General features: G+C 60.2%; 1 protein-coding gene across 2 annotated transcripts in view; it reads left to right on the forward strand.

Annotated features, from left to right (window-relative positions):
• Positions 1–27,083, forward strand: part of NAV1 (neuron navigator 1) — a 60,616-nt gene that overhangs the window by 16,702 nt on the left and 16,831 nt on the right. For both annotated transcript variants that reach the window (XM_010584538.1, XM_010584539.1), the window contains exons 3-4: positions 14,555–14,657; positions 17,806–18,171. In XM_010584538.1, coding sequence (XP_010582840.1) covers positions 14,555–14,657; positions 17,806–18,171 — 469 coding nt within the window. The remainder of the gene's footprint in view (positions 1–14,554; positions 14,658–17,805; positions 18,172–27,083) is intronic.

The raw sequence follows: 27,083 nt of genomic DNA on the forward strand, positions 1-27,083 counted from the left end.
TTTAGGGTGTGTTTTTAATTTTAAAATTCCAACTAATTTCAAGTCACTTTATCGACAGGAGAAAATACATTTTTCCTAATGCTCTTTTTAATAAACGCCAGTTTTACAAGTAGAAGCTGTTGGTTGAAAAATCCCATGGCGACATGGAAGCAAAAGGCAACTGCTGTGCCCTTGAATTCCTTCCTTGCCGTGATGGGGGTCGGTGCTCACTGGAGGTGGGGGGCTGAGGCTGGGTGGGGGGACAGACCCCCCCGCAGACTCCACTGTGCCTCCAGGTGGTTGATCTGTGGGGGATGGCAGGGTTGGTCACCTGTACGCAGCAGCTTTGCATGAGGGCGGATGTGGACAGAGGTGGTTCCTTGCCTGTGTGTGCAGGGCCGGGGAGGTGGCTGCATGGCAGCCTGGGGCACAGCAATAAGCAGAGGCAGGGCTCTGGATGCAACAGGCCAGAATTCAGCCCAAATCGGAGCCCTCTGGTTCTTTGCCTTCCAGCTGGAGGACTGGCTGCTTAACGCTGGAGAAGGTGAAGGAGGCAAGAGGGAGCAGGGGATGGAGAGGGGAGGTGGAGGCAGGTGAGGGGTCTGGTTCACACAGCTGAGCATCACCAGGGAGCCCAAAATCTCATCACCAGGAGTGTTTGTCCTGCTCCCTAAGCTGGGTTTAAGCCTGGTGCTGCTGCCAGCACTTCCTGTACTTCTGACCTGCAAAAGTCATCCAGAGAGTTTGAGTTGGTGATACAGCCATGAGATACCATGGACACCTTTCTGTGCTGTGCTTCGTCCCCTGCAGAAATCTTCCCCCGCTGTCTCCCACTGACACCGAGGCAAGAGTTGAGCACCCACATTGGAGACGGGCTGCTCTTGCTGCTCTCACTTGGGTTGGGCTGGTTTCTCATGGCTGTCAGCTTGGCGGGTAGATTGAATGTTGTTAGAAAAACAGCTTAAATCCATCACCTTTAAATTTTGCAGAGCAGAGAGATCTCCTAGCAGATCTCATTGTATTTCATACTGGAGCAGAAAAAGAAACGTTTAATGGTAATTTTTTCAGTGACTTTCCAATTTTTTTTTTTCTTGCTAAACTGTCTGCAATCACTTACAGTGTTCCTGAAGGGATTAATTACTCGCTGGAGCTCATTGTGTGTATTTCATATTCAGAACTGTTGGATGCGATGCCTGGCTTGGATCGGGCGAGGGGTCACATGGTGTTTCTTTTTTCATCCTTTTTCCCCTGTTCTGTTTTATCTGTCAGGCTCCTGGTGTGAGCGCTCCCAGTCGCTGGTTTGGTGGTTGCTTGGTCGGTACGCCGCACGTGATCACAACTGACTTCCCTGCTCCGCGCTCCTTTGTCAGGGGGAAGCGTAGCCAGAAGAAGACAAATCGCTTCCTTGTTTGAGTGACTTTTGGCTGATGCTTTCCCCCAAGCTGTAGTATTGGCTCAGCTTTTCCTGCAGCGGTCGTGGCGCTGGGCTGCGCATTGTCAGTGCTTGGACAGGCCCCTGGAGCAAATTTGGGGAGAAGAGCTCAAAGTACTTTGCAGCGCTGCTTCCCATGGTGGAGAGGGCTTGTTCAGTGCAGGCAGCCGTTGCGTGGAGGTGGGACATCTCGGGGGATAAATCCCAGCTGCGGTGCTGCCGGAGACCCCACGGCTCCATCCTTGGAGGGTCGCATCCCTGGGAGGGTGCTGCCTGTGGGACAGCCGTGTGCTTGGCGCTTTGGCGGCACAGGGAACGGCATTGTCTCCAGCTCGGCAGGGGGGATTCCAAACCGTCCAAGCCGGGGCGTGTAAGTCGGCGTGCTCTCGGCATGCTTAAACGATTCCTGCAGCATGCAGGGGACGGGCTTGTCACTGCGCAGGGGTCCGGAGGCGAGCGGCCACTCTCCTGTTTAATGTTGGAGTGAGCCGATGTGCCCGGGGGCTCGCAGCCACTGTCACAGCATGTCACTCAGCCCTTGGTGTTGGCGGATATGTGGCAAGGGTGGACACAGGAGCTGGCACATGGCGGAGAGTCCGGAGGCTCCACTGAAATCCCTCCTGTTGGTGCCAATGCCTTTTTCAGAGTGTTTTCCATCCTGCCCATCCCTGACACTGCCAAGCCCACAGTAAAACTTGGACTTGTGGGGTGGAACAGCAGTTCTTTGCATTAAATCCTAAAGCGTGTCAGAGTCCCTCCCCTCGCCATAATGCAGGTGATAGATTTGAGGTGAAGAGCCCTCTTTCTCCATGCAGTCCTCCAGCCCCACTGGGGTGCCTGGGCGGGGGTGCGGTGGGCTTTGGGGTCCCAGGGAGGAGAGCAGGGACTGAGTGGCAGCTCTCATGGTGGTGGCACAAAGCTTTCTGGTCCCAAGCATCCCCTTCCCTCCTGTGGCACAACCAGATTTCCTGAAGGAGGCAGGATCTTCCTTCTCTGCAAATCACCACGAGTGGGAAAACTGCAACTGCTGTTTAAGAAAACCTTTTCCCAGTGGTGGGGACCCACTGAGGGCACTGCGAGAGGTGGAACAGGTCCAGAAGCAGAAGGAGGATGGTGCAGGTCCTGCCACCGAGCACACTGAGCCCTTGCCCCTGTGCTCCCAATGGGGAGCTCTCAGCGCTAAGAATAGACAATTTATTCATACGCATCCCTCTCCCTGTGAAGGGTGCTCGAGGCACTGCGCAGCAATTAAAACAAGTTCATAATAATAGAGCCAGCAGATAGCAGCACGGACCCTGGAGCTGGTGGAGGATTTGGCGGTGCTGAGGATGGATGGGGGGCACCAGTGCTGCTGACCTCCCTGGTGGACACCCAGCACCTCTGTGGTGGAGACTCAGCACAGGGATGTGGGGCAGTGCTGTGAGGCGGCAGGGTGAAACCCTGGGTGTCATTGCAGCCGCTGTGCAGGGTGTGGGGCTGCAGGAGGGGCAGGGCAGAGGGGGCCATAGGATGGGTAGAAGCACATGGGGCTGGCACTGCTTCTGCCTCCAGTGGGGGGAAGGCACCTTCCCAGGGCAGGTTCGGAGGACTGGGTAACAAGGCCAGCGGAGGTAATGGCAGTGTTCATGGGAAGGGGAATGTGCTACTGGGTGAGACAGGGGCCCAACGCTCCCTTATTGCAGCAGGGGTGGCCCTGGGGGAGCTGGCATAGTGGGCAGGAGAGTTCACCTGCATTAATTTGGGTCACCCCAGGCTCTCTGCTGTTTGTTACTGGAATGCCTCATCCCACTTCTGGGCAGGGACCCGGGAGCTGCTGATTCCTGTTGGCTGCATGGGGACCAGGGGACGAACACAGGATATCGGTGTGTTGCCGTCAAAGCTGTGGTGCCCTCTTCAAGCAAACCTGCTGCTAGCGGGTTTGCTTCGGGGTGAATGTCACCTGGGCAGATGATGGGGCAGACTGAAGGGACCCCCTTCTGATGTGCATGTCAGTCCTCAGCCCTGCCTGGGTTGCTATTGCAGATGCTGCCACAATTTTCAGGGGGTGGATCTTGCCCCAGTGCCTGATAGGACCAGCACCCCGGCAGTGCTCGCCCACCCCACTGCTGGGGGAGCACAGTTGGAGGGAGACTCTAAGCCTTGTGGGATCCTGGTAATGGTATGTGCAGCGGACTTGTTTCTGGCTCCCGCAGGCTGCTGCGCCTGGTGCCAGAGTGAATTTGGCACCTGGCCCTCCTGCGAGGCTGGGGCCGGGGGTGAGAAGAAAGGCTGAGCCCTCCCCGCTGCCTTCACTGCAGGCAGGAGATTCAATTACCCCCGTGCTTGCACAATGGCCGTTTATCTCCGGGAGCAAAACCCTGGTAACCATCAGGGCAGAGCGTGAAGGGCTGATTAGAGGGTGTGCGGGGAAGGGCGCTGGGGTCGCGTGCAGGCACTTCCCTTCCCATTTCCAGGGCTTTCCATGGTAATGGCTCCTATTTTCCTCCGTTGTTAGGACGTCACTCACATGCAGCTCGAACGACATCTGTCAAAACATGTCCCCCCCGTCCTTTGCGCTTCTGAGGAAGAGGGATCCGTTGGCCCCATAATGAGCCTGACATCAATTAATCATCAGCCTTAAAAATTAGCATCGTGGCAGTACACGTTGGAGGGAAACGATTCCCCAGATGGAAGCAAAAATAGCCTCGGTTATCTTCCTCCTCTCGCGGGAGGTGGCAACAATAGATCCACTAACGAGCCTGGAACTCGTTTAAGCTGGGTTTGCACCCCGAGGCTGGGGGAGCTGGAGGTGCTCTGCCTCCTGGTCTGGCTCATCTCTGGAGGTGCTGTTGGGGGACCACCTTGTGCAATGGCTGATGACCTTCCCCTGGGGTCTGGTCCTGCCTGCAGCTGGACCCTTGTGGGCTGGCATCCCCTGGGCTTTGCAGAGAGGCCAGGGTGAGCTCGCAAGTGCTGAGCCCCTTCCTGAAGCTGAGGGTTTGGAGGAGAGCAACACTGCAGGGGTCTCATTCTCGTGGACTGGAAGATGCTCATTCCTGAGTGGTGCTGCTGGGCGAGGATGAGGGTTCAGCTGGTGTGTCAAGGACATGTCCCACTCCAGGTGGGCTGTCCCTTGCTCCCCTCCAGGGTGGCAGCTCTGACCAGCGCTGGTGCCCACGGCAGCTTGGTGAGTGCCTTGCCAGCTCCAATATCCAGGAGCTTGGCGATGGGCTGGAGGTCTCCAGAGACCCCGTGTCTGGGAGGTGACTTGGGCATTTTCCATGCTCAGTGCTGCTCTGCCTTGCTGCCAGGCAAGCTGTAACCCAAGTGAGCAGCTCTGCCTCCCGTAGCCTCCTGCAACTTTGGTTTCCCACCCTGTTACTCGGCGAGGTGAAGAGCCTCCAGCACTGGCTGCGTTTTAGGTCCATCTTGGTGGCTCTGATAAGCAGCTCAGCGCAGAGCAGCTCTGCAGGCTGCAGCTGGTGGGGGAGCCAGGGAGGACATTTTGCATTCTTGCTGGAGACACACGAGGGCTCCTTGGCTGATCTGGTGATGGACAGACAGACCAAGTGTCTACGAGAGCCCAGCTGAGGCCGGGGAGAATTGTGTTTGCAACGCATTGCTCTGCACAAAGCTCGCAGTCACAAGGCGAGGGGGACAAAAGGCTCCCTGTTCGCTCCGTCCCAGTGGGTGCAATTCCAACAGTTAAAAAGCAAATGTGAGTTGTTTGTCTCTGAATATAAAGCTTCCCCAAGCATGGCCGTATTCTGGCTGGGAATGGGGAGTTTGGCTCTGCTAATGACTGTTCTCCCTGCAAAACGGAGCCAACTCGAGCCAAGAGCTGCCCAGCCGGGGCCTTTCCCGCTGGCCCTGGTACGGGGCCGTGGGCTGGGGAGGGGACAGGCTCCTGGGTCTGATAAACGCCCTTTCAGCCAGGGCTGGGCACCCGGTGGAGAGCAGCGGGGAGGGATGAGCATGGGGACCTCTGCCTGTTGTACCCAGGGGTGACTGCCACCTGTGAGCATCCTGCCAGCACCCAGGATCTTCTCCTGTGCCCGAGGGGTTTGATGTCCTCAGCAAAAGGGAGCCCCAGGCAAGGCAGGCTGGCTCCCTTGAATCATCAGATCTGTTGATTTGGGGCATCTGACTGCGAGTCCAAGGGCTGCTGTCGCAGATCAGGGAGCTCGAGTCATGTCTCTCCGTACCTGAATTTGGGTGGCTGCCCTGTTCATGGGGAGGCCTGTGAATCCCCATGGCCCTGGGTTTTCACCCAGGTTTTTATTCCCAGACCAACTGGAGAAGGAAGGTGCGTGTGGCTGGAGGTACAATGGTGCAGAACAGTGTGCTGGTGATGTGCCTAGTCCTGGGCAGCCCAGTTGTGCTGGGGAGAGGGGCAGGCAGTTGTGAAGCTGCTGCAGGACCTGGGCGTGAGCGTGGGTCTGGGAGGAACAACTGTGAACCACGTGCTGCAGCCAGGCTTGGGACATGGGCACATCCACACCATCTACATGGAGGGTCCTGAGCAGTAACAGGCCATTGAGACGGCACCAGGGCCCAATGTGGAACAAACGCTGTCTGTGGCTGGGTGCGTGTGGCTCCCCTGAGGACATGTGGCACTTAACCCCTATGTTTGTGGCAGCTGAGCCATGCTGAGCACAGCCCATGGGCATCTCCACCATGGCCCAAGGATCTCCCTCCTCCCTGGCTGCTTTTGCATTCACCCCATCCTCCCTCTTGGCTCGCTTGTTCTCTGGGCCACTGGGGCTTTGGAGAAGGGTTGTGCACAGTGAGGGAGGGTAGTTACGGGAGAAAGGATGTGGCTGTGACTGGCCATCAGCCTTGTGCCCTCCATCACGCTATGGGATCCCTGCAGGGAACCCAGCTTGGTCCTTGAGATGCAGTCAGAAGTGGGTGCAGGATTCCCCCTGCGCCCACGTCCCCCTCCTCCACCAGGCAAAGCCTGGAATGGGGGCTGGCAGCGTCCCCAGATGTAGGGCACATCTGGAGGGCACCGAAGCAGTTAAGTGAAGGGCTGATTTGTGCTATAGAAACCCACAGTTCCTTCCTTTGATCCTCTGAATCAGCCCATTGCCTCCGTCGTATAAAGCCCCATTTATCTCCGCTCTTCCCAGTAAGTTTGAAGGCGGTCTCGGCTCGTGGCTCCTCGGCAGCAGTGAGCTCGCCCGGCTTTCTCTTCCGCTGAAGCAGAATCAGGTGAAATCTCTATGGCAACTAGCAGATGACAGTGAGTCTTGTTGCCTTGGAAATGAGGCAAGGAAAAAAAAACCCAACCCACCCAAAAAGAGCCATCTGGAATTTTGAATTTCCACAATGTCCGACCCGCATCTGGTGACACGTGGGGAGCATGAACCCGCTGGCGCCGGCTGCTCAGGGGCCTCTGAGCCGGGGCCCGTCCGCACCTTCTGCCTTGCCATGGGTTGTTTTTTTTTTTTTTTCCCCCCCCCCCCCGGCTTTTTTGGGGGGGGGGGGCAGGGTCTGCAGCATTGCTTTGGATGTCTGCTGGTGGCTGCGTTAAAGGTGTCATGTGCAGAGCATTTGGGGCTCATGAAACTCCTGGGCTGGGCGTACCTGTGGCACATTGCTGTCCAGGACAGTGCTGGCACACCCCAATAACGCTAACCCCCAGGGGGACAGCAGACTCTGGGGCGGGGGGGAAACTGAGGCACAGAGCACTGCATGATGGGCCTGACCCCACTCTGCCGGGGCCCCAGCTTAGGAAAGACCGCAGGTGCAGTGACACCATCTCCATGTGCCTGAGGCCACGGGGCTGTTAACGGGGGAGTTAGTGTCACCATGCATTTCTGCTGCCATGTGCACCAGTCTCCGGAGGCTCAGGGCACCCTTTGGTGCATGGATCTGGCCCATCCACCTGCCATCTGCAACCCCCCTCCTTCCCAAGCTGCACAGGCATTTCCTCAGGGTTATTTTGGACACCCGTGGTGCTGGCGACTGGGGCGTTGGGACACTCCCAGCTCCTCTGACGCTTTGCAGGAGCAGTTTTGGAGGCAGCTGTGTTGCAGGGGTGTGCAGCGCTGCGTGCAGGAACAGGGTCTGCCGTGACATGGGGGATTTTTGGTGCTCCTGGCTCTTCAACGTGGGAGAGTGGGGGGTGACGCGGAGGTGGGATGCATGGGATGTTGAGCAGCTAGAGGCTATCACTGCTGAAAAAGGAGTTGTAATTTGGATGCGCAGGTGGGGTGGTTTGGGGCCAAGTGCAGCATCCATTGAAAGAATAACCCACAAGTGGGCTGGAGGCCCGGTCTGGATCTCTCCGGCGGGTTCACTTGGAAACTTGTATATGGGAGAGACCCAATTAACTAGATTTATGGCTGCTTTAGCCTGAGAAAGTCTGAATCCCTTTTAAAAGCTTGGCTCGCTGGAGCCAGACAGGGTCTAGGCTCCAGGTCTCTCAGCCCTGCCCTCATTACAAGCCGTGATTCGCACGGCTTAGCAGCAGCGGTCGCCCCAGAAGTGCTGATTCGGCTGAAGTCCTGGCCTGTCACCACTGTGCCACTGCTAATTTTCTGCTCTTGCCTGCTAGCGGGGAGGTGACAGCCCCCACGCACAGTGTGGGGCTGCCCCAGCCTGTGCCGGCTGCGGTGGTGGGGATGGCTGCAGCGATGGGGATTGTAGGTGCAGGCAGGGGAAGGGGCTTCCTTCCTCACTGCAGCCACCTTGGATCCTCCTGCAGAGCCATGTTGTTTTGCAGAAGTATCCAGCAAGGTGTGAGATATGGCAGGGCTGCGCCAAAGTGGGGTCCTGTCACCGCTTCTCCTCTTGCTGTGTCCCTGCAGGACCTGGTGTTCCCCAGGAGGCTCAGAGCGTGCATGGGGCACAGTGTCCCCACCAGCGCTGCCCACTGTAACCCCATTGCCTGCCCTGGCTTTTGCTGCTTGGCCTTTCCTCTGTCTGCCAAGGGCGAGTGCTGGACACGCTGCACTGCATCCAATCTCCTTCCTGCAGCCTGCATCCCACTGGGGTCACAGGGCTACGTACGGGGCAGCAGCAAGCAGGGAGCCCAGCCTGCCCTGGCTGAAGTTGGGGACAGGGACCCATCCTCAGGTATCTGTGGCATCCCCTGCACATCCCCATCCCCATTGGCAGGAGGCTGTACCTCTGCATCCCCAGGGCAGAGCATGTCCAGCCGTGTCAGCCTAGGGGCTGCTGCCGTCTTCCGGGGGATACTGGCCATGCTTCTACCCTTTCGTCTGCTTGGGGTGTTTTGGAGGTGCCAGTCGGCCATCTGGGTACCCAGGTACCATGTTACCAGGGTGCTGGATGGCACAGGGCTCCCAGCCCTGTCCCTGCCTCCTGGGGAGCAGGACCCACTCCCAACACTGCTGCAGGAGACAGGATTGGCAGTCAGCCCTCAGCTCGCACCAAGAAGCCCCTGGCAATTAAAGCAATGAAACCATGGTGAGTGCTAACGAACCTGCTGCCTTCCAATGGGGTGGGGCAACAGGTTTGGAGGAAAGGGCAAGATGCCCTCCTGGGCCACTGGGCGAGGATGTGCTCTGCCCAGCTGAGGTGCGCTGGGGCATCTTCTGAGAGAGAGAGGTGGTTCTGGGGGGTCCCGGTACATCCCTGGGAGCATGCAGGGATTGCAGGGATGGGGGCCAGGCTGGAAAACAAGGCCGATGGTGGAAGCAAACACTGTGGACCTGGCAGTCACCCCACAGAGCCCCATTAGCCATCTCTGCTGCTCATTTAGCCTGTTTGGTAGCTGTTGGAGGGGAGGAAGAGAATTAATTAAGCCACAGGGAGAAGGATTGCAGGTTGCAACCATCCCCCTGTCCAGCCGTCCGGGAGTGTGAATCAGAGCTGGATGTAAGAAATGCAAGATAAAGCCATTTTACTCCATATGGAAAGACTTTGCTGTCGGCGCGCCAAGACACCAGTAACCAAATCGCACACTGCGGGGTGTAAGCTGGGAACGCACAGGGCTCAGCAAGGTTTGCACCAGCCTTGGGATCTTGGGTCTCCCCTCAGGCTGGCAGACCGGCTGCGGCAGGCTCTGGGTGCCGGAGCGGAGTGTTTGCAAGGAAAACACCAGCAAAACAGCGCCTGGGCTCATTCATTCATAAATGCAGCTGGGAGCACGGGCTGAGGCAGCGCGGTGGGAGAATTGTCTATCTGCACAAGGGCTTGTGGAGCCGGGGAGCTCGGCTGGGCTGGAGGAGTCTCACGGCCCCGGAAGAATGGTTTTTATTGCAGAGTTTATTAGTGTATTTTTCAGTGTGCTGGAAGGAATTGAGCAACCAGTTAAAAATGTTTCATGGCCTGGGGAAGTTCATTGCAGCTACTGTGTAATAGGGACCCAACCATAATGACTCAGAAACACCGTGAGGCCTTTTACAGCAAATTCCTGCTTGCCATTAAAATATTTACTGGGTCGCCAGGAGTCCTTTCCGAGTCTGATCTTCTGAAATGAGACTAGTTGGGTTGTGGGGGGCAAGAAAACATGCATGTGAGTGCCATGCTCGTGCCAAGCTTATGAACACAGGTGCAGACGGTGCATCCGTGCAGGCCGAGTACACTCATGCCAGCATTGGCGTTGGCTTCTGCCATCCTTGTGCCTGCTTACATACACGTGGGCATGCATGCAAGGTCGTAGGCACAGGTGTGCACATACACACACACCTTTCTGCAGGCAGAGAGGGTTTTGCTACCATGCAGCCTGCACATGAACATATGTATGATGCAAACAAGCGCTCAGGCGGCACACACATGCAGGTTTCTGTGCCAAGGCACATGGGGCACATGTGTCCCATGGATGCGGCTCTGCCTGGCCCCAGCGGGAGCTGTTGGCCACATGCTTCTTTGAAATGAGCTGTCACGAGCCGTTTGGAGTTGATGATTTCCTCATTCCTTGACGTACTTGGCCACGTCGGCAGCGCCCGGCTGCGGGGACGCGGCTGTGCCCCGTTGTGCAGGCAGAGGAGCTGCCACCGCTCACTGTTGGAGGTGATGGGAAGGGCTGGACGTGGGCACAACGTGGAGCTGCCTGGTCTCCTCCTGCCCTGGCCCTGCTGTGCCCAGAACAGTCAGACCCGCAGCAGGCACACAGTGCCTTGCCCTTCTCCAGCCCTTTGCAGCACAGCTCCCTCATTTCTCTTCTTCCTCTTCCTCCTCCTCAGCTGCCTCCAGCCTCACATTCTGTCTTGCTCCTTCTTTTGGCAATGGTATCTGCTGCTTCCCTAGTTGTGCAGGGCAGGAGATGGGGGTGATGGGCAGCGCATGGGTCGGGGCTGGGCACCCATGGTGCCAGGTCACTGTGCTGACATCCACCGTCGTGTAGCAGGCAGCGCTGATCCAGTGTTTAACACAGAGGCAGGTGATGGAGACCATGCAGGAGAGCGCTTGCAGACAGTGGGGTGGTTAGGAGTGGGCTAGGACTTCCTGCCTCAGTTTGCCTGTGTGCAAAGCAGAGCCGTATTGTGTTTGCTGATGTTGGAGAAAGCGCTCAGAGCACTCAGTTAAGAAAGGAGCAGCAGTAGGGGCTGGGGTGGGGGCTGGGAGAGCTGCCCAAGCATGGCTGCAGGCAAAGGCAGGTTAGACCCAGCCTGGCACAGGGGAGAGCGACTTGGGCAGTGAGGCCTGGTGGCCTCCCTGCACAAGGCTTGGGGACAGTAGCCACATCTTGGGGCTGCCCTCCTCTGCGTGGCCAGGCTAGGGGAGCACAGGGCTGGAGCCAGCACCCCCTTCCCTCTGTGACAGCAGGACAGAGGCTGTGAGAGTGGCGGGGAGCTGCAAACAGGGCTGCAAGCCAGCCTGGAGCTGGGGCAGAGGGGGTGGTTGGTCCCTGAGCCTGCAGCCCCAGCAGAGCAGGGAACACTGGGGGATGCGTCCTGGCTGTCACTGCCTGGAAAATGAGCCCAGCCAAGGCAGGGTGTCCAACTGACCCTGCTGTAGCACGGGCTGAGCTGTCCCTGCGGCTCCCCGCTCCAGCAGCTGGAAACATCTGGCTGCGGGAAGCTTGCTAAATTGATGCGGGGAGGAATCCAGCGCGCTCCTGCTGTTCCCACACTCCAGCCTCTCCCAGCGGCTCCAGTTTCGGCTCAGCTCTGGCATGCTGCAGCTCAGACAGCCCTGAGACAGCCCCCAAGCCCCTCGCTGCACCTGGAAAGTGGACTGTGGGGGCCCGGTGTCACCGCCCTGGCCCAGCACAGTAGGGATAGGCAGTGGCAATTCAGCGCTGGCAGCGATGCAGCCACTGGGATGTGTGCCAGAGGTGGGTGAGCAGCTCCTTGAGTCCCAGTTTGGCCCTTTCCCAGGTGAGAGCTGCTGCTTTTCCTGGGGCAACTGCAGAGGCTAGAGTGACTTGGACTGTCACCCAAACACTGGAGGCCAGGAGAGCAAACTGTGCCAGGCATGGGTGACCAATGGTGCTGTGGATGAAGCTGGGGATGGGGGTCACTGCCATAGCCCTGAAACACTGGGGCTGAAGCATCCTACAGCCTTTTGCCAGGCACCTGAGCCCTTGGATGCTGCTTCTTACCTTGGGTGCCGTGGGGGTCCTCGCTGCAGGGGGTCCCCCAGCAGCACTGAGGGTGCAGGAGGAGGTGGCACCCACATGTCAGCTCCTCTGGCTTTGCACAGGAGACACAGCAAGTGCTCACCCTGGCCCCACTGCTCCTTGGGATGGGGGTGGCTGTGGCAGCCCTGCTGGCAGTGGCACCCCCAGAGGAGGCAGCACCAGGCCCAAGTGCTGGCTTCATGCCCCGGGGGAATGGCTGCGGGTGGCCACGGGGGAGGCAGCCGGAGTGTTTTTGGGAGGGAGCTGTGCCCAGGAGGAGCACGCTGCCGAGCTGGCAAGGGGGTGGGAGCTGCTGGCGGCGCCAGGGGACAATGGTGGCTCTTCCATCCCATCCTGCTCTGTCCCGCCCCAGCCGACAGGGACATGTCGCTGCTGGGGTATGTGTGCCGCCTTCTCCGGCTACAGGAGCTGGTCTCAGGGTGGATGGCCCCCACTGAAAGTGGTCAGGGTGGAGGAGCTGAGGGTGCCGAGTCCTTCCCTGCATGGACCCGCCTGGGGACACTGGTGGGTGTTTTATTGTTCTTCCCTAAGGTTCAGATGTGCCTCCGCGCCAAAATCTTCCATTGGCCTACAGAATGCACGTGTGGCAGTGATGCACTTGGCCTCAGGTTTCTGCTCCGCCATTTCAGGCCTGAAAATCCATCTTTCCAGGCAGCCCAAGGGCAGGACCTGGCAGCTTTGAGGTGACCCTGATCTGCCAGCATGGCCCTTTCCGCCTGCCCCACCAGAGGGGCATAGAGTCCCTTTGTCCCCAGCCACAGAGCAGAGTGGGTGCCATCCTCCAGCACCAAGGGCCCCTCGAGCCTCCTCTGCACTCCAGCTCCATGTGCGCAGCCCCTCTGCTCCAGCCCTCCAGCCCTCTGCCCTTGCTGCCTGCACATCCCTATCCTGTGGCTCTGGGGCACCGGTTGGATGTTCTGTGCCTTTGATTAACTCCTCCAACATGCACAGGCCACAACAAAGATTTAATCACAAGTTCATGACTTGCCTCCTGCTAAGCCTTGTTCAGGGAGCTGGACCAGGGTGATCGGACACACGCAGGACCGGGTATTCTTACGCAATGGCGTGTGCCGGCTGCGTTGGGTGCCCCGTGGGCTCACCAACCCTCTTACCCTCATCTACAACTGGCTTTAACCTGCTTGATTTAACCTGTCTCATTGGGGCTGTTACCGCTTGTCACCACCTTCCAGGGTCACACGTAAATTGGTGCCGCTTCACCGGTTTGAGGTGCTCCTGCCCGGGCCAGTGGGCGAGCAGAGCCTTGGGAGGGGGCAGCATCACCCATGGGTGCTGCCTGTGGCATGTCCGGTGGCATGGTTGGTATGTGATGGGGACAATGGGACACAAGCCCTGCTCCTGTGCTGGACATGTGGCGATGCTGTTGCAGGGAGCTTGCCGGGGTGTGTGCCAGTGGTGTCCCCCCAGTCCCTGCGTCACTGCAGCTTACACAGTGCCGTTGCAAATCCTGAAGTGCTGGTTGCCACGTTACATTAGGAGGAGCCATGTCCAGCATCCCCGGCGCCCGCTGTCACTGTGGTTCAATGGCAAGCTGTGGCTGAAAGGCTTGAAATTGGGGATCAAAGCTGCGGTGGCACGGCTGTTAGCCACCGGGGATGCACACGAGTGGGTCAGGGGCGTGGGGGGCTGGAGCCGAGCTCGGCAGCACTGCCAGGGCTGTGCCAGGTCTGACCCCCCCTCCTCTGTGTGTGTGTATGCACACATATGTGTGCATTCATGTGTAGGGATGTCTTGGGGGGGAGGGAGGTGCACATGCTTGTGTGTGCAGGTGCGCCTCTGTGTTTGCAGATGCATTTACATGTGCGTGTGGATCTGCATGCACAAGTGGTTGTGGTGCAGGTACATGCATGTCCACACGTGCAGGCTGGGGGGTGCATACCTGCGTGTGTGCGTGCACACCTGCGTGTGTGCATGCACGCCAGTGCTATGGGGGTACACCCCTGGAGAAGCCCCAGAGCAGCTGGAGCTCAGGGTTTCCAGCCCCAGGTTGTGCCTGTGGGGGGCTTGGTCTTGCCGGCTGCTCCAGCCTGCAGCAGCGGCAACCTCTCCCTGGGCACAAGGAGCGGGGCTCGACTTGCACTGTTCCCTGACATCTCCTCAGCTTCTGCTGGCTGCATGCTGGGTGGTGCTGCTGCAGCACCTGTGTCGCCAGGCCGAAGCACCTCCAGAGCCTGGGGGACACAGGGGCAGGTTTGGGGATGTTCTTCCGGGGCAAGGGCTCCTGTGTGGCCCCATGGAGCAGGGTCACAGTGCTTCGGGGTTGCCTGACTGTAGGTGGCCTCCTGTCACCTGCGTGGGTCCCGTGGTCTCACTTGGTCCCCCCGGCCCTGCTGGCCACTGCCCAGCTCATCCTTCCTGGAGCAGACATCCCCATCATGGCCACAGCACCCTTGGGGGTGGCATTTCGTGGTGGTGCAGCTCAAACCTGGTGCGAGCCCTGCCCTGTCCCTTCCCAGTGGCAAAGTGAGAGCTGGGGGGCACAGCTGTGGGCAGAGGGGTGTGGGAAGGAGCTGGGAGGGGCACAGCTGCGGGTAGAGGGGCTCAGGAACCATTCATCCCTTTAAAGCTGCTGCCTTGTCTCTCCACAGACCCTGAGTCCCAGAGGAAGAGGACAGTGCAAAATGTGCTGGACCTTCGGCAGAACCTGGAGGAGACCATGTCCAGCCTGAGGGGCTCTCAGGTGTCTCACAGGTGAGACGCCAAAACCGGACCCCCACCACCCCTTCCCCGCAACCAGTGTCCTTCCTGGGGCAGCAAGGGAGGTTGGGGCGGCTGGGAAGCGGCTCTGCTTTGAGCAAGGGCGATGTTGGTGGGAGGGAGCAAGCTGTGGCCTCTGGCCTGGGGACCCTGTGCATGGGGGATTGGAGAGATGCCCCCAAATCTGTGGGGTGTCATGCACAGGGCTGCGGCAGAGCTCCATCCCTAGCAGTGCTCTGGGTCCAATGCTGCCTCATGTGCTCTGTGGCAGTGGGGATGGGTGGTGGTGGCACCAAGGGGAGCTGGTTGCCCCCAGACTCCAGGCAGGGGGTGAGGTCTGTTCCCGATGGTTGGGTGTCCCTGTATGGACAACCAGAGGTGAAGGTATCCCCTGCACCTGCCCGGGTTTGGACCACTGGCTCCATCCCCATCCATGACTCAGTTTCTCTACTCTGTGTAGGGGTGATGATGGAGAAACCCTCAGACAGAGCCAACCAAATGTCTGGCAGTCCACGGGCAGAGGTGGGGTACCCTGCCCAGATTGGAGCTGGTAGCACTCTAGGGTTGCAGCTGGGGCTGTGGGGACGGTGGGGCTGGGGAAAGGGTGACTGCTGGGCGGTGAACCAGAGCGGAGTATCTACCTGTGTTCAGAGGTCTCTCTGACACATGCCTGGGACTACCTGTGTGTCCCCCACATCTCTCAGTTGAGACCATTGCAGGGTTACGGCTCTGCTCTGGACGCGCTCGGGGTCAGCATGGCAGCTCCAGCCTCCTGCCTGGCTCCTTATCGGGGCCGAAGGGCCCGGACCCGGTCAGCGGCGGGCCAGGAGCAGCGGGTGGGGAGGGGGCATCCCCCCAGGGCACCCTCCCGGCCCCCACCCCGCTGGTGCAGCCGCGTTATGAAGCCTGGGCTTTGCAGAGAGACCGTGTCGGGTGTCAGCGAGTAGGGAAAGCTGAGGATGCGGCGAACATCCTTCTCCTGGTGTTTGTTGCCACCTCGTGGTGTCCCTCGGTCCTCATTTTTGTGTTGGAAGAGGCAAAAAGCAGCAGCTTCGACCCCCGCTTCACCCACCACTCATCATTACAGACCTTCCCTGTGTTGCCCCTCGATCAGCTTCAAGCGGGCTGCTTCATCCTCAATGATTTAGCTGTTCCTAACCCAGAAGCTCGTCTAGACCTTGCTTGTCCTTGGCTGCATTTTGCAGACCTTTTCTGAGCTGGATGCAGCAGATTGCTGGGGCAGTGGGATTTGCATGGGGCTGCAGCAATATTCCCCGAGTTGGCCATTTCCTGGCATTATCCATTACAGTTCTGCCATCCCTTTGCTCGGCATAGGAGCTGGTTCACAGCCTGGTGCTGCTCATGCTGAGTCAGGGCTGCTTTGTGTTCACTTCGTGTTTGCTCTGTGTTCACTTTGCATTCATCTGGGTGAAACTTCACCTGCTGCCTTCTTGCCCCAGCACTCAGCTCCTTTGCAAATCCTCCATCAGCCCCAGTCTTAAGGAAATAGGGTGAGGATATTATAGGTGATTAAATTAGTGTTGCTGGCAGGTTTCGACTCTTTTGCTATCACTTCCTTTTCTTGATGAGTTATGAGTACATCGCATGGCGGAGGCCTCAGCCATATCCCTGCCACAGAGAAAAATGACTGTTGATAGCCCAGGGATGCCTTCCTCTGTGTTCTGTCCCGTAAGTGGTTCTTAAATATGTGAGGATCTTCCCTCTTATCCCGTCGTAGCTGAGTTTATTTGGAAGCTTAATCTGCCTTTGGTGAGGGCACTCATCCACCACCTTCTGGTAGCCTGCAGCAGCCTTGGCAGTGTGCTTCCTGCATCCCTCCAGGAGCTCCACCACGCTTGTGAGCCAGATTTTCCTTTACCAAAGCTGTGTCAGCTCTTTCCTGGTATGTTGTAATTACACACATAGCCACTAATTCTGGTCTCAGGAATGCTTCCTGCAAGTGTGTCCGATAGAGATGTCATCCACGGTCCTCTGGATGTGCCCTGCATTGCCGGTATCCCTGTAGCCGCTTTGGGCTCTCTCTTTATTCCTCCCACAAAGTATTCCTCAAATTTCTCTTGTTCTCCCTGCTGTATTCTGTGCAGCGGCTGGGGGCTCAGCCTTTGCTGTTTCCTTGCTGGGACACAACTTTGTTCCTGAAAGACGTCATCATACTTCTGGCAGCCTTTGCACCCGGCTGCAGGGCCGCACGAGCTTCCTCAGGGGCTTGTCCTGCTTGGAGACGTGGTTTGCATCTGCTCTGAGCCACCAGCAGAACATCCTTAAATAGCCTTTGTGCTGCTGACAAAAACTAAACCCTTTTAGTTCCGCTTTAAAAAACTTCCTAGTTTTTTATGTAGTTCCCTGTTTTAAATTCAATACTGCAGCCGGGGTTTGGCTTTTGGTGTTCCTGCAGGAACGTTTAATCCAAGCTGGGGAATAGCTCGCTGATAGTAACGTTTGGAGCCAAGTTGAGGGCTGTGGGTTCCCAAGTAGCTGCTCCAAGAAGTAATCACTTTTGGTGTCTAAATTTAGTCTCAACATCACTCCCCGACATGCTGTTTGCCCAAAATACACCCTGAGGGGTGTGGGGAGTAACTGAACTCCCTGTTCCTGATGCACTCATGGGCTCTGGGCTGGCTGGAAAGCAGCATGCTTGCAGGCAGCCCCGTTGGGCTGGGCAGCCCATCTCGGCGTGTTTGCAGCGAGCCCTGGTGCCACCCCCATGGAGGTGGGTGGATAGGGCCTCTGTGGGGTGGTTGGGGCTGTAGGGAGGCACAGACCTCCCCATCGCACCCCATGTCCTGCTCCACGGTCCCTGGGGAGAAATGAGCACCACCAGACGCCAGTGGGTGCTGGTGGTATGGATGTCCCAGTGCGTCCTGGAGTGTGGGACGCTGTGCTGGCACCAGGTAGGGAAGGAGGGGACCATCCCCTGCCAGCCAAGATGGAGGGGGTCCAGGACAGACAGTGTCACTGCACCCACACTCCTGGAAGCCTCTGGCCTTGTGTGGCTACCTCAAAATGGGCAGTTTTGTTTTCTAAGCACTTGCAGCCCCATTTCTGGGGGAGTGAGGTAGGGCACAGACCTCTGCTGGCCACCATGCCCTGCCCTAACCCTCCATGCACCCCATCCTCACAGCTCCCTGGAGATGACCTGCTACGACAGTGATGAAACCAACCCCCGGAGTGTCTCCAGCCTGTCCAACCGCTCCTCCCCGCTGTCCTGGCGCTATGGGCAGTCAAGCCCGCGCCTGCAGGCGGGGGATGCGCCATCAGTCGGGGGGACCTGCCGCTCTGAGGGCACCCCCAGCTGGTACATGCACGGTGAGCGGGCACACTACTCGCACACCATGCCCATGCGCAGTCCCAGCAAGCTGAGCCACATCTCCCGCCTGGAGCTGGTCGAGGCGCTGGACACCGATGATGTGGAGCTAAAGTCAGGCTACATGAGTGACAGCGATCTGATGGGGAAGACGCTGACAGAAGATGACGACATCACCACAGGGTAAGTGCCTGCGCCAGGGCTCGTGCCCAGACTGGGGCTCTCCTGGAGGTTTCACCACCTCCTGTTTGGCTGGTGGTGGAGGGGCACCAGGCACAGCAGAGATGGATGAAAGAGCACATAGATCACGGCCAGTCTGGCCAGGTGGATCATGTCCCTGCATCCTAGGAGCTGCTTTCCCACTGGTGAGGCAGTGTAGCCCTTGCAGTACTGGTGGTGCTGGGCCAGCTGGGGCCTCTCAGGGCTGCTGAGCCCCTGAGCTGGGGCGTGCTGCTCTCCCAGTGTGTGGGAAGTGTCCAGCTTGATCTGGGTGTTCCCAGAGCAGGGGGCTGAGAAAAGCACATGGTGTGTGGCTGCAGGAGCCCTGAGCCAAAGCCCTGCTGGGGTAAATACTGCTGCTTTCAGAAGCTCTCTCCCAGCTTACACCAGTGGGTCTGAGCTGCTGCCTCTGACCCTGGCACTGTGGGGATGTCCTGTGTCCAGCTGGGAGTGCTGGTGACCCATGGTGGGACAGGCTGGGTCAGGTCTCGGCACCCCAGCGAGAACCAAGCACTGAAGTGTCATTGCCGATGGGTGGCATGATGGTGGAACAGGGTGCGCTGCTGCGTGGGGTCCCCTCCTTCTGGGACCCCCATCAGCCTCTGTCCCTCCACCCACAGGGCAAGGGACATCTCCTGGCAGGTGGACACAGCCCACCATGCCCAGGGCTTGCACTTTTTTTCCAGATGTGTCCAGCTCCTGCTAGGCTGTTGAGGTGCCCCTGGCTCTGGCAAGGGTCCAGGGTTTCAGCATGTTGGAGGTTTCCTGTTTCAGCACATGAGAAAATAAATAACTCCAGCATTTGAGTTGTCCCAGAGCAGGAGGAGGTATTTGGCCTGACAGTGCTGCTCCAGCCCTCCTGGGGTGGCTGTAGTCATGTCAGCTCATTGCAGTATAGAGCACACCCCATGGCTTCACACCCATCCTGGGGGCTAATGCTCCCCAGACATGGCCTGGAGGCACATGTTAAAGTTAGAGGAGACACACACCGAGGGGTGCTTGTGCTGGCCTCTGCCTCTGCATGCTCCATCTTGGGGGTGAGAGTGTCCACGGCACCTCAGGTGTCAGGCCCGTCCTCCCCACGGACACATGGGGTGGCCTTGGGGGGCTGCCCTGTGCTTGTGAACAGGGGTGCCTTGTGCTGGCTTAGTATGGACCCCTTCTGGGGACCGTAACCCATCGCTTGGCAGACAGAAGTGGCACGTCACCACCCTCTGCCACTGGCCACTGAACTGTGGGGTGTGATGGGCAATGGGGTGGCATTGGGCTGCCCTGGATGGCTGGGGTCCCAGTGGGGGTGAAGGGCTCCACTGCTGCCTGTCTCCCTCCTTGTCTTGCCTCAGAGCTGCTCATGCAGGCAGATAACCTTGGGGTGTCCTTGGCTGCGGAGGCAGTGCCGGGAGGGGTGAGCCAGAGCATCAGTTCGTCTCCATCAGCCACTGAGCAGGCAGAGCGTGGGCAGGGTCAGCCCTGGCGGGACGCTCCCTGGGCTCAGCCCTGCACACTGACCCAGGCAGGGTCCGCTTCTCCTCCTGGGAAGGGCCAGGCTTTGCGGATGGAGCCCTGCACGTGGGTGAGGCTTTCAGCACCACAGTGAGCTGAGCCTGCACCGCCAAGGTGAGGTGCTGCAATCCCTGTTCCTGCACAGGGTCCCCAGTGTGATGCCCTGGATTTGCCCTGAGAGAAGTCTCCAGTGCCCTGCCAATGGGTGCAGAGACAGACTGGGTACTCTGTGCTGGTGGTCTGTGCTGGGTACCCCTCCCCAGGGATGGGGGCAGGAGGGCAGCTGGGGCAGCACAGGATCCTCTTATCCACAGGGACATGTCCTGGAGATCAGCCACGTTGCTGGGATGTTGCTGGCATGTGGGGCCGTGCAGTGACCTAGTCGCAGCTCCATCCCCCATGGCCCCACAGCAGCACTCAGGAGGGGCTACCCCAGAGCAGGCAGCATGGCAGGGCCTTTGTCCCCAAGGGACGTCCCTGTCCGGGTGCTGGGGGACACCGGGGTACCCTGTCCAGGAGCCTGGGCTCCGACTTCAGAGCCAGGGCAGGGGAGCAGGGGCATCCCCTCCTCCCATAGCCGTCCGGGGCGAGGAGCTGCCATGCCGGCCGAGAGCACTCATCCAGCACAGCCCCTCATCCAGCCTCCTCCGCTGGCTCTGACCTAGAAAGCAAATACCGCCCCAGGCCCCGTCTCCCCGTGCCGCTAATGCACCGGGCAGGAGCCGAGTGCTGCAGATGGGGCCATCAGCCCCCGAGCCCGGGCCGCCGGGCCAGTGCCTCCCTGCACCACGCCGGCGCACACCCAGGCTTGTAGGGCAGTAGGTCAGAGCTAGCTTAGAGGACGCGGTGGCATGTCCCCCTCAGAGATGTGCAGGGCCGTCTGATGGGACCTGGTATCCCCATGGCTTGCTGGGGAAGCAGCCTGGAAGGAGAGAGGGTTGAGGTAGGTGAGGCACGGCCGGGGCATGGGGACTGTCTGTGGAGTATCGGGGTGAATTCGGCAGGGTGGTGATTGGGGTGGGCCCAGCTGAGAAGGCAGTGGGGGTCCCAGGGCCCAGCTCAAAGAGAGGGTGGGATGATCAGGTCTGATGGTGAGAGCAGGGATTAGCTGGGGACACCCCAGCCCCCAGAAGCGTTTCTGTATCAGCTGAATATGCTGGCATCCTAGTTCCTTGCCTGGTCATGCCTGCCTGCCTGCGTCCGTCGGGCTGGCACTTGTGGCTCCCCTCCACCAGCAACCTGCTGCTGGCTTTGGGGTGTGCAAAGCTCTGGCTTTGCCCTCCCTCTTTGGCAGCAAGGCCCTTCTTTTGTTCCTGGTGTCGCCATATCCTCCTTGTGCTCTGTAGCAGGGCAGCCCTTAGCTGGTGGGGACCCGGCACAGCCCGGGCTGGGAACAGCCCTGCTGGGATGCACCCACACTGCTGCCGGCACCATGGTATCCGAAGGGCCTGGCACAGGCAGTGAGCTCTGCTTAACATGGCAGCATCTGCTCGGATGGTGCTGCTCTCCTGCCCTGTCCTGCCTATCCTTGGGGCCTGGGCAGGGCACATGCAGGGACAGCACCAACCCCTGGGCTGTTTCTCTGGCACTGAAAAACCTTTGCTCTCTTCCTTGGCTGCTGTTGACTCAGGTTTCCACCCACCACTGCTCAGTGTGCCCCTTGCTGTTCCCTGCCCCTGATGCCAGTCCTTGGATGGGTGCAGTGCTGCCGGTAACGCTTTCCCACCCCAGCCAGCCTGGGGATGTTTCCTGGACCCTGGAGGTCACCCCACTGGGAGGTCCACCAACGTGCGGCCACCCACTGCCAAGGGACCTCTGCGGCTGTACAGCCGCAGCGTGGCGCTGGGGCTGCGATGCAGCAGTGTGGGCACCTTCGTGTGCAGACCTGCATGTGAATCAGGCAGCAGCAGAGGAGGCGGAGGACACCTGAGCGGGGATGTTCAAGCTGGGTTTTGCCTGGTTTCGTCTGGGCCACATCCTGCATGTCCAAGCGATGCCACCTTCTCCAGGTGGAGCTGCCGTTCCCCCAGCATGTGGCTGCGTGTTGGTGCGTCTCCCCCCGTGCTGTGTGCGCTCAGGGACCTGATGTGAGCAGCTCTGGCGGGTCCTGGGTGCTGGTGCAGGAGCGGGTGAGCGTGCATCACCCCTGGGTGTTCCCTGGGGCCATCCGGGACACGGTGAGGAGCAAGCGGGGTGCTGCGGGGCTTTGCTGCGGTCGGGAGCTGGTGGGGTGTGCTGGCTCCCAGCCCCCAGCCCTGCCTGCCTGGGGCCGTGGGGCTTCCCTCCTCCCATGCAGGGTAGGATTCCGGGCTGAGGGCATGACAAGAGTGTTGGCTCGTCCCTGCTTTGCCCTGCTCCGCCACATCTCCTGGGCTTGGAGAGCAGTCTGCTCTCCAAGTGATGTCGTCCTTTCCACCACCCTCCTTTTGTCAGACGCTTCATCAGTCAGCCTGTTCCTCAGCCTCTTCCCCACAAATGGTGATGCTGCTGCGAGGGAGCTGGGGTGCTCTGGATGTCCCTGGAGGGGTCCATCAGGCCACCGCGCCCAGTGCCAAGGGCTCAGCAGGGCCTGAGCACGTCCCTGTGGTGCGCCTCATGCTGCAGGACAGCACTGGGCACCAGCTGGGGGTTGAAGGGACCTCCTGTGTGGCCTTGGCTGTACCTCAGTTTCCCTTGGTCCACCCTGCTGGCTGCAAGCGGGTCAGGGCAGGGCATGCCCGGGTTGTGGCAGGGCAGAGCCGCTCACGGTGGGGTTTGCGGGGTGCAGAGGAGGAGGCTGGCTGGCTCTGGTACACAAGGTGACCTATGGGGACATGAAGCCTCAGCTCAGCTGTGCGCCCAGAGATGGTGCTTGTGGGATGGACAGCTTCCCAGGTGAGGTCCCCAGGGAAAAATTGGGAAAAGCTGGCTCCATCCTTGGAGCTGCTCAAATACTCAGCAGTAGCAGAATCCCATGGGGACGCCCAGGCTGGACCCATCCTGCCCTCTGGCAGAGCATGGGTGCTGCTGGGCCTGATCCTGCCATTTTCATGCACAGGGCCAGGAGAGCGAGCGAGCAGGGCTGGCTGCTGAGTCAGCACCTTCTCGCTGCGGTGGCTGCGGGAGCGCTGATGGTTTGTGTGTGCTGCAGGTCCTTGGGCATGCAGGCATCGCTCTGGAGCCAATCCCCAAGGCTGTGCACATCCCCTGGGGCTTTCAGAACCCTGGGGAAGTCCTTGTGTGACCCCGGGACTGCTGTGATTTGGGGGTGTCCTTTTGGGCCTTGTTTTTTGTTGGAGGTGGAAAGGGAGGTAGCATTGCATCCCACCACAGTGGTGGCAGCATCTGCACCCCTGTGAGCCAGGTACCGCCCTGACTGTTCATGAGCATGAAATGGAGCCATGGCAGCAGCCTTTGTGGGGCACTGCGCAACGCAGCTCAGGCATCGGCACGTGTGTCCAGCTCACAACCCCGGGCACCGTCCCATGCCACCGCGGGGGTGCTGCTGGCAGCCAGGTGCTACAGAGCCCATGGCCCCCTCCAGCGGGGTTGGGGGCTGCCAGCAGCACTGCCCCGGGAGGGATGCTCTCGAGCTGGCACCCGCTGCGCTCCGGCTGGCCTGGCTCCGGCTTCCTCACAGCTACTTGAGCTCAGCACAGCCTGGAGGCGGGAGCAGATGTTTGGCTCAGCTCCCCAAGAGCGGCAGGGGAGCTGCCGCCCTCCTCTCCTGCTCCGAGCAGGATTGGCGCTGGCACTCTGCTCCCTTCCCTCGAACACCCCTCACTCGGCTTTGGCCGGTCTGGCCTGACCCCTCACCACCATCCCAGCAAACCCGTGAAGTCATTTCTCGGCAGGGACATCCCGTGGGGCACGGCCGTGGCCCTGCACGTGGCCCGGCGTGTGTGCGGGGCCCCAGCCCGGCCGGCCGGGGGGGAGGCGGGGGAGTGGCCGGGGAAGTGGTGTTGGATAAATATTTGCTGCACTGCGCCGTGTGCCGGGGCTCGGCGGGGTTCCTCCCTCCAGCTGGGGATGGGGGATGGTCCCAGAAAGGGGCCCCGACACCCGGCTGGGCACCACCACCATCGAAACGCCCTTCCTCTGTGGTGCGTTCCAGCCAGCTCTTTATTTTGGGGTTTGGCTTGAGGTGCCCAGCCCTGACCCTCGGCCTCTGGGGCTGCCCGGGCTGGGTTGCTGTGGCTGTGGCCACAGGGGGTGTTTTGGGAAGGGGATCCCCGGGGTTGCAGGACTTGAGGGATGCAGGGCACCCAGGGGTCAGTGCACACCCAGGATTTGGGAAGCTGCTGGCCTCCACCGCTCATTGGTGGGGCTGGGCGCGGACACGGAGCAGAGCCGAGCCCAGGGCTGGACCCCGCATGCCCTGGGGAGAGCTGCTTGGGGGGGTCTGCCCCCCAAACCTGACTGCCCACCCGCTTGCCACCCAGGGAGCTCAAGACCTGGCTTTGCCGCTTGCCACGTGCCACCCTGCTGCCTGCGAAGGGACCAGGCCACTGCGGGTGGAGGTGTCTGAGGCCACCAGCTTGTCCAGACAACGGGAAAAATAGGAATTTCGCAAGCGGGCTGAGTCACACCACTCCCCCACCCCGGCGCTGCCCTGGGACTCTCCTACTGCCTCATGTGGCCGCTGCAGCCCGCTGTGCTGCCGCGGCGGCCCCGAGTGAGGCGTCGTGTGTCACCCTTCCCAAAACAGCCGGAGATCCCCGCATGGGGACACTTCCTCTGGGGTTTCCGTCGCTCGGGGGGGGGGGGTCAGAGGGGTGACCCTGCATTTTGCCCCCCCTGCAGCGGGGCCAGCTGAGTTCAGCAGCCCTGCTGGCTTGGCGGCCAGGCGTGTGGTTGGGGTCCGTGGCTGATCTCATTGCTGCGGGCAGGCGAGCGTTGGCTGACACCCCCACGGCATTGGCCTCGCTGCCTTGGGGAAATCGGACTGCGTTATTACTGCAGTTGGCGGTGCAGAGCTGGAGCAGAGGTGCAGCCTGGCCACGGGTCTCCCCTCGCAGGGGCCACGCATGCCCCAGGGACCCACGAGTGGGGGTCCCCTGCACCCCTCAGGGACCTGGGTAGCTGGGGACCAGAGGCAGTGCTGCCTGGAGGATAGGGGACAAGACCAACTGCTGGGATGTGGTGCTGATCTTCTGCTGGGTGAGCTTGGGCAAGTCAGACCCCCTTCCCTGCCTCAGTTTCTCCATCTGCAAGGTCTCTGCAGACCCCTGTTCCTCTGAGCATGTCTTTGGTGAAGGGTGCCAGATCCCATTACCCAAAATGCAAGTGGGAAGCACCTGGGGTCAGGGTAGCCTGGCCTGTGGCAGGGGCTGGTGCTATCTGGGAGTGTACCTGGGGGCTTAGACCGTGTCCTGGAGGGTACACAGGCATTTAGGGGGGTTGGGGAGAACTTAGAGGAATCTGGAGGTCCTAAGTGAGTCTGTAGGGTTCTTGAGGAGTACGGGAGGGGGCTTGGGGCAGTTAAAGGGGCATGGGGGATGTGCAGGGGGCTGTGGGGATCCTAAGGGAGTCTAGGAGGGGGTTATGGGTGTTGTGATGCCGTGAGGCGGTTCCTGAGGCAAATGTGAGGGGGAAGCAGAGCCACCCCTGCCCGCTCCCATGCCTGCGGGGAGTCCCACGTGATTTATGAAGCTAATTGGTTTTTCTGCCCCATTAAGTGGCGGAGAAGGGGAGGGAGGGAAGAGCCCTGGCTGTGCCCACACTTTCCCCACCGGTCCTGCCAGAGCAGCACGAGGCTGTGATGGGGGACGCTGGTGGCATGTCCACAGAGCCCCCTCAGTGCCAGTGACCCACTGATGTGGGGTGTGGGGACCCCCCAGCGCAAGCCCCATATTTCCTTCCCTGCAGCAACTACGGCAGAGCAGGAGGAAGGGGCCAGGGCAGACCAAGAGGGGCTCGCTTCAGTCCAGGGTGGACTTTAGGCAGGCGGTGGGGATTCGGCAGCACCAGCCTGGCAGGGACACAAGTGCCGGGAGCCCTGGCTGGTGCCAGCAGGTCCGTCTGGCATGCAGGTGGGTGTCTGTGCTGCTGTGAGACAGGTGAAGCAGGGAGACTTCGAACCCTCCAGCTCCAACAGCAATGGGCTGGGGGTGCTCCTCTGCGAAGGCATCTGTACCAGTGCTGGTGCCAGCACCGGTGGGGCTGCTGTGGCTGACAGTGATTCTCTGCCATCATCTCGCATCACAGTCCTGGCTCTGGTAGGGTCGAAGCTGCCTTTCCTGGGGGCTGCTGTGCCGGGCTGACTCTCCCCGCCACCCTGGATGCCTTGAATCCAGATTTGGGCCCAGTGAAAGCCAGAGCTGCTCCTCCAAGTGCTGCCCGAGCTGGCCATAGTGGGGCCAAGGCAGCTGGCCAGGAGAAGGGGAGGGAGGGGACTGTGTCCGGCGTCATGCCAGGCCGGAGGGACCACGGGGATACGATGCTGGACAGGCTGTGCCGCCGCACCCATTGGCGCACACCGACATTGAGGCCATCACCACACAGCGGGGCTGGCTGCCTGCGGGAGGTACCACACCACGCTGAGGCGGTGTCACCGCTGGCCTCCCAGCTGTGAGCTCCGGCCAAGGGCCGAGAGCCACTGTGGGGATGGTGGGCGCAGGCAGGGTCAGATCAGGGGGGAACGGGGATGGTCGGGCACTGAAGTCTTGCATCCCTGGCCCTCCCTGCCGCGCCATGCCACAGCACCTCGCCTTGCTGGGGCAAGCACCGTGTAGCTGAGTGATGGGGCTGCGCGGCAAGGAGGGAGCCAAGAGGCGTTGCCGTTGCTTTGCCGAGGAAGGCGTGAGGAAGGAATTACTTATTTCCCAGCCCACAGGGACTGGGTCTCTTTTGCCAAGGCTGCAGTTAACCCTCTCTGCCTGCCGCTGCCGGGCTGGCAAAGGTGTCCTTGGTGTCACTGCTCTGATGCGAGAGAGAGAGAGAGGAAAAAAGGACAAAAATAGGCTTTTTGGCTGATGAAGCGCAGAGCAGTGCAGGCGCGGGTGCCCTCGCAGGAGCTGAGCCTGCTGGGTGCAGCTGTCTGGCCCCCCGAGGGACCCACGGCGGGAGGTGGTACCTTCGGGGAGGGGGACTGGGGGGGTTTGGGGGGCGCTGGGGCCAGGCTGAGGGATGGCCTGTGGGGCACTGGTGCCACATTGTGGGCTGGACTGGGCGGCACTGGTGTTGCCTGTGGGGACATGAGGGAGGGCTTGGGGGTAGCTGGGGGGCCCCGGGCTGAGACTGGGGGGATGCTGGGCTGAGGCTGGGGGGCAGCAGGGACAGGGGTGGGCGGTCATGGGCTGGACTGGGGGGCACTGGAGCTGGCTGTGGGGACATGGCCGCGGGGCTGTGGGCTGGGCACCGGGACAGGCGGGGCTGGGAGCCGGGACCCCAGG

This window comes from Haliaeetus leucocephalus, unplaced genomic scaffold (genome assembly GCF_000737465.1).
Source record: "Haliaeetus leucocephalus isolate CR32 unplaced genomic scaffold, Haliaeetus_leucocephalus-4.0 Scaffold1000, whole genome shotgun sequence".
Taxonomy (NCBI): domain Eukaryota; kingdom Metazoa; phylum Chordata; class Aves; order Accipitriformes; family Accipitridae; genus Haliaeetus; species Haliaeetus leucocephalus.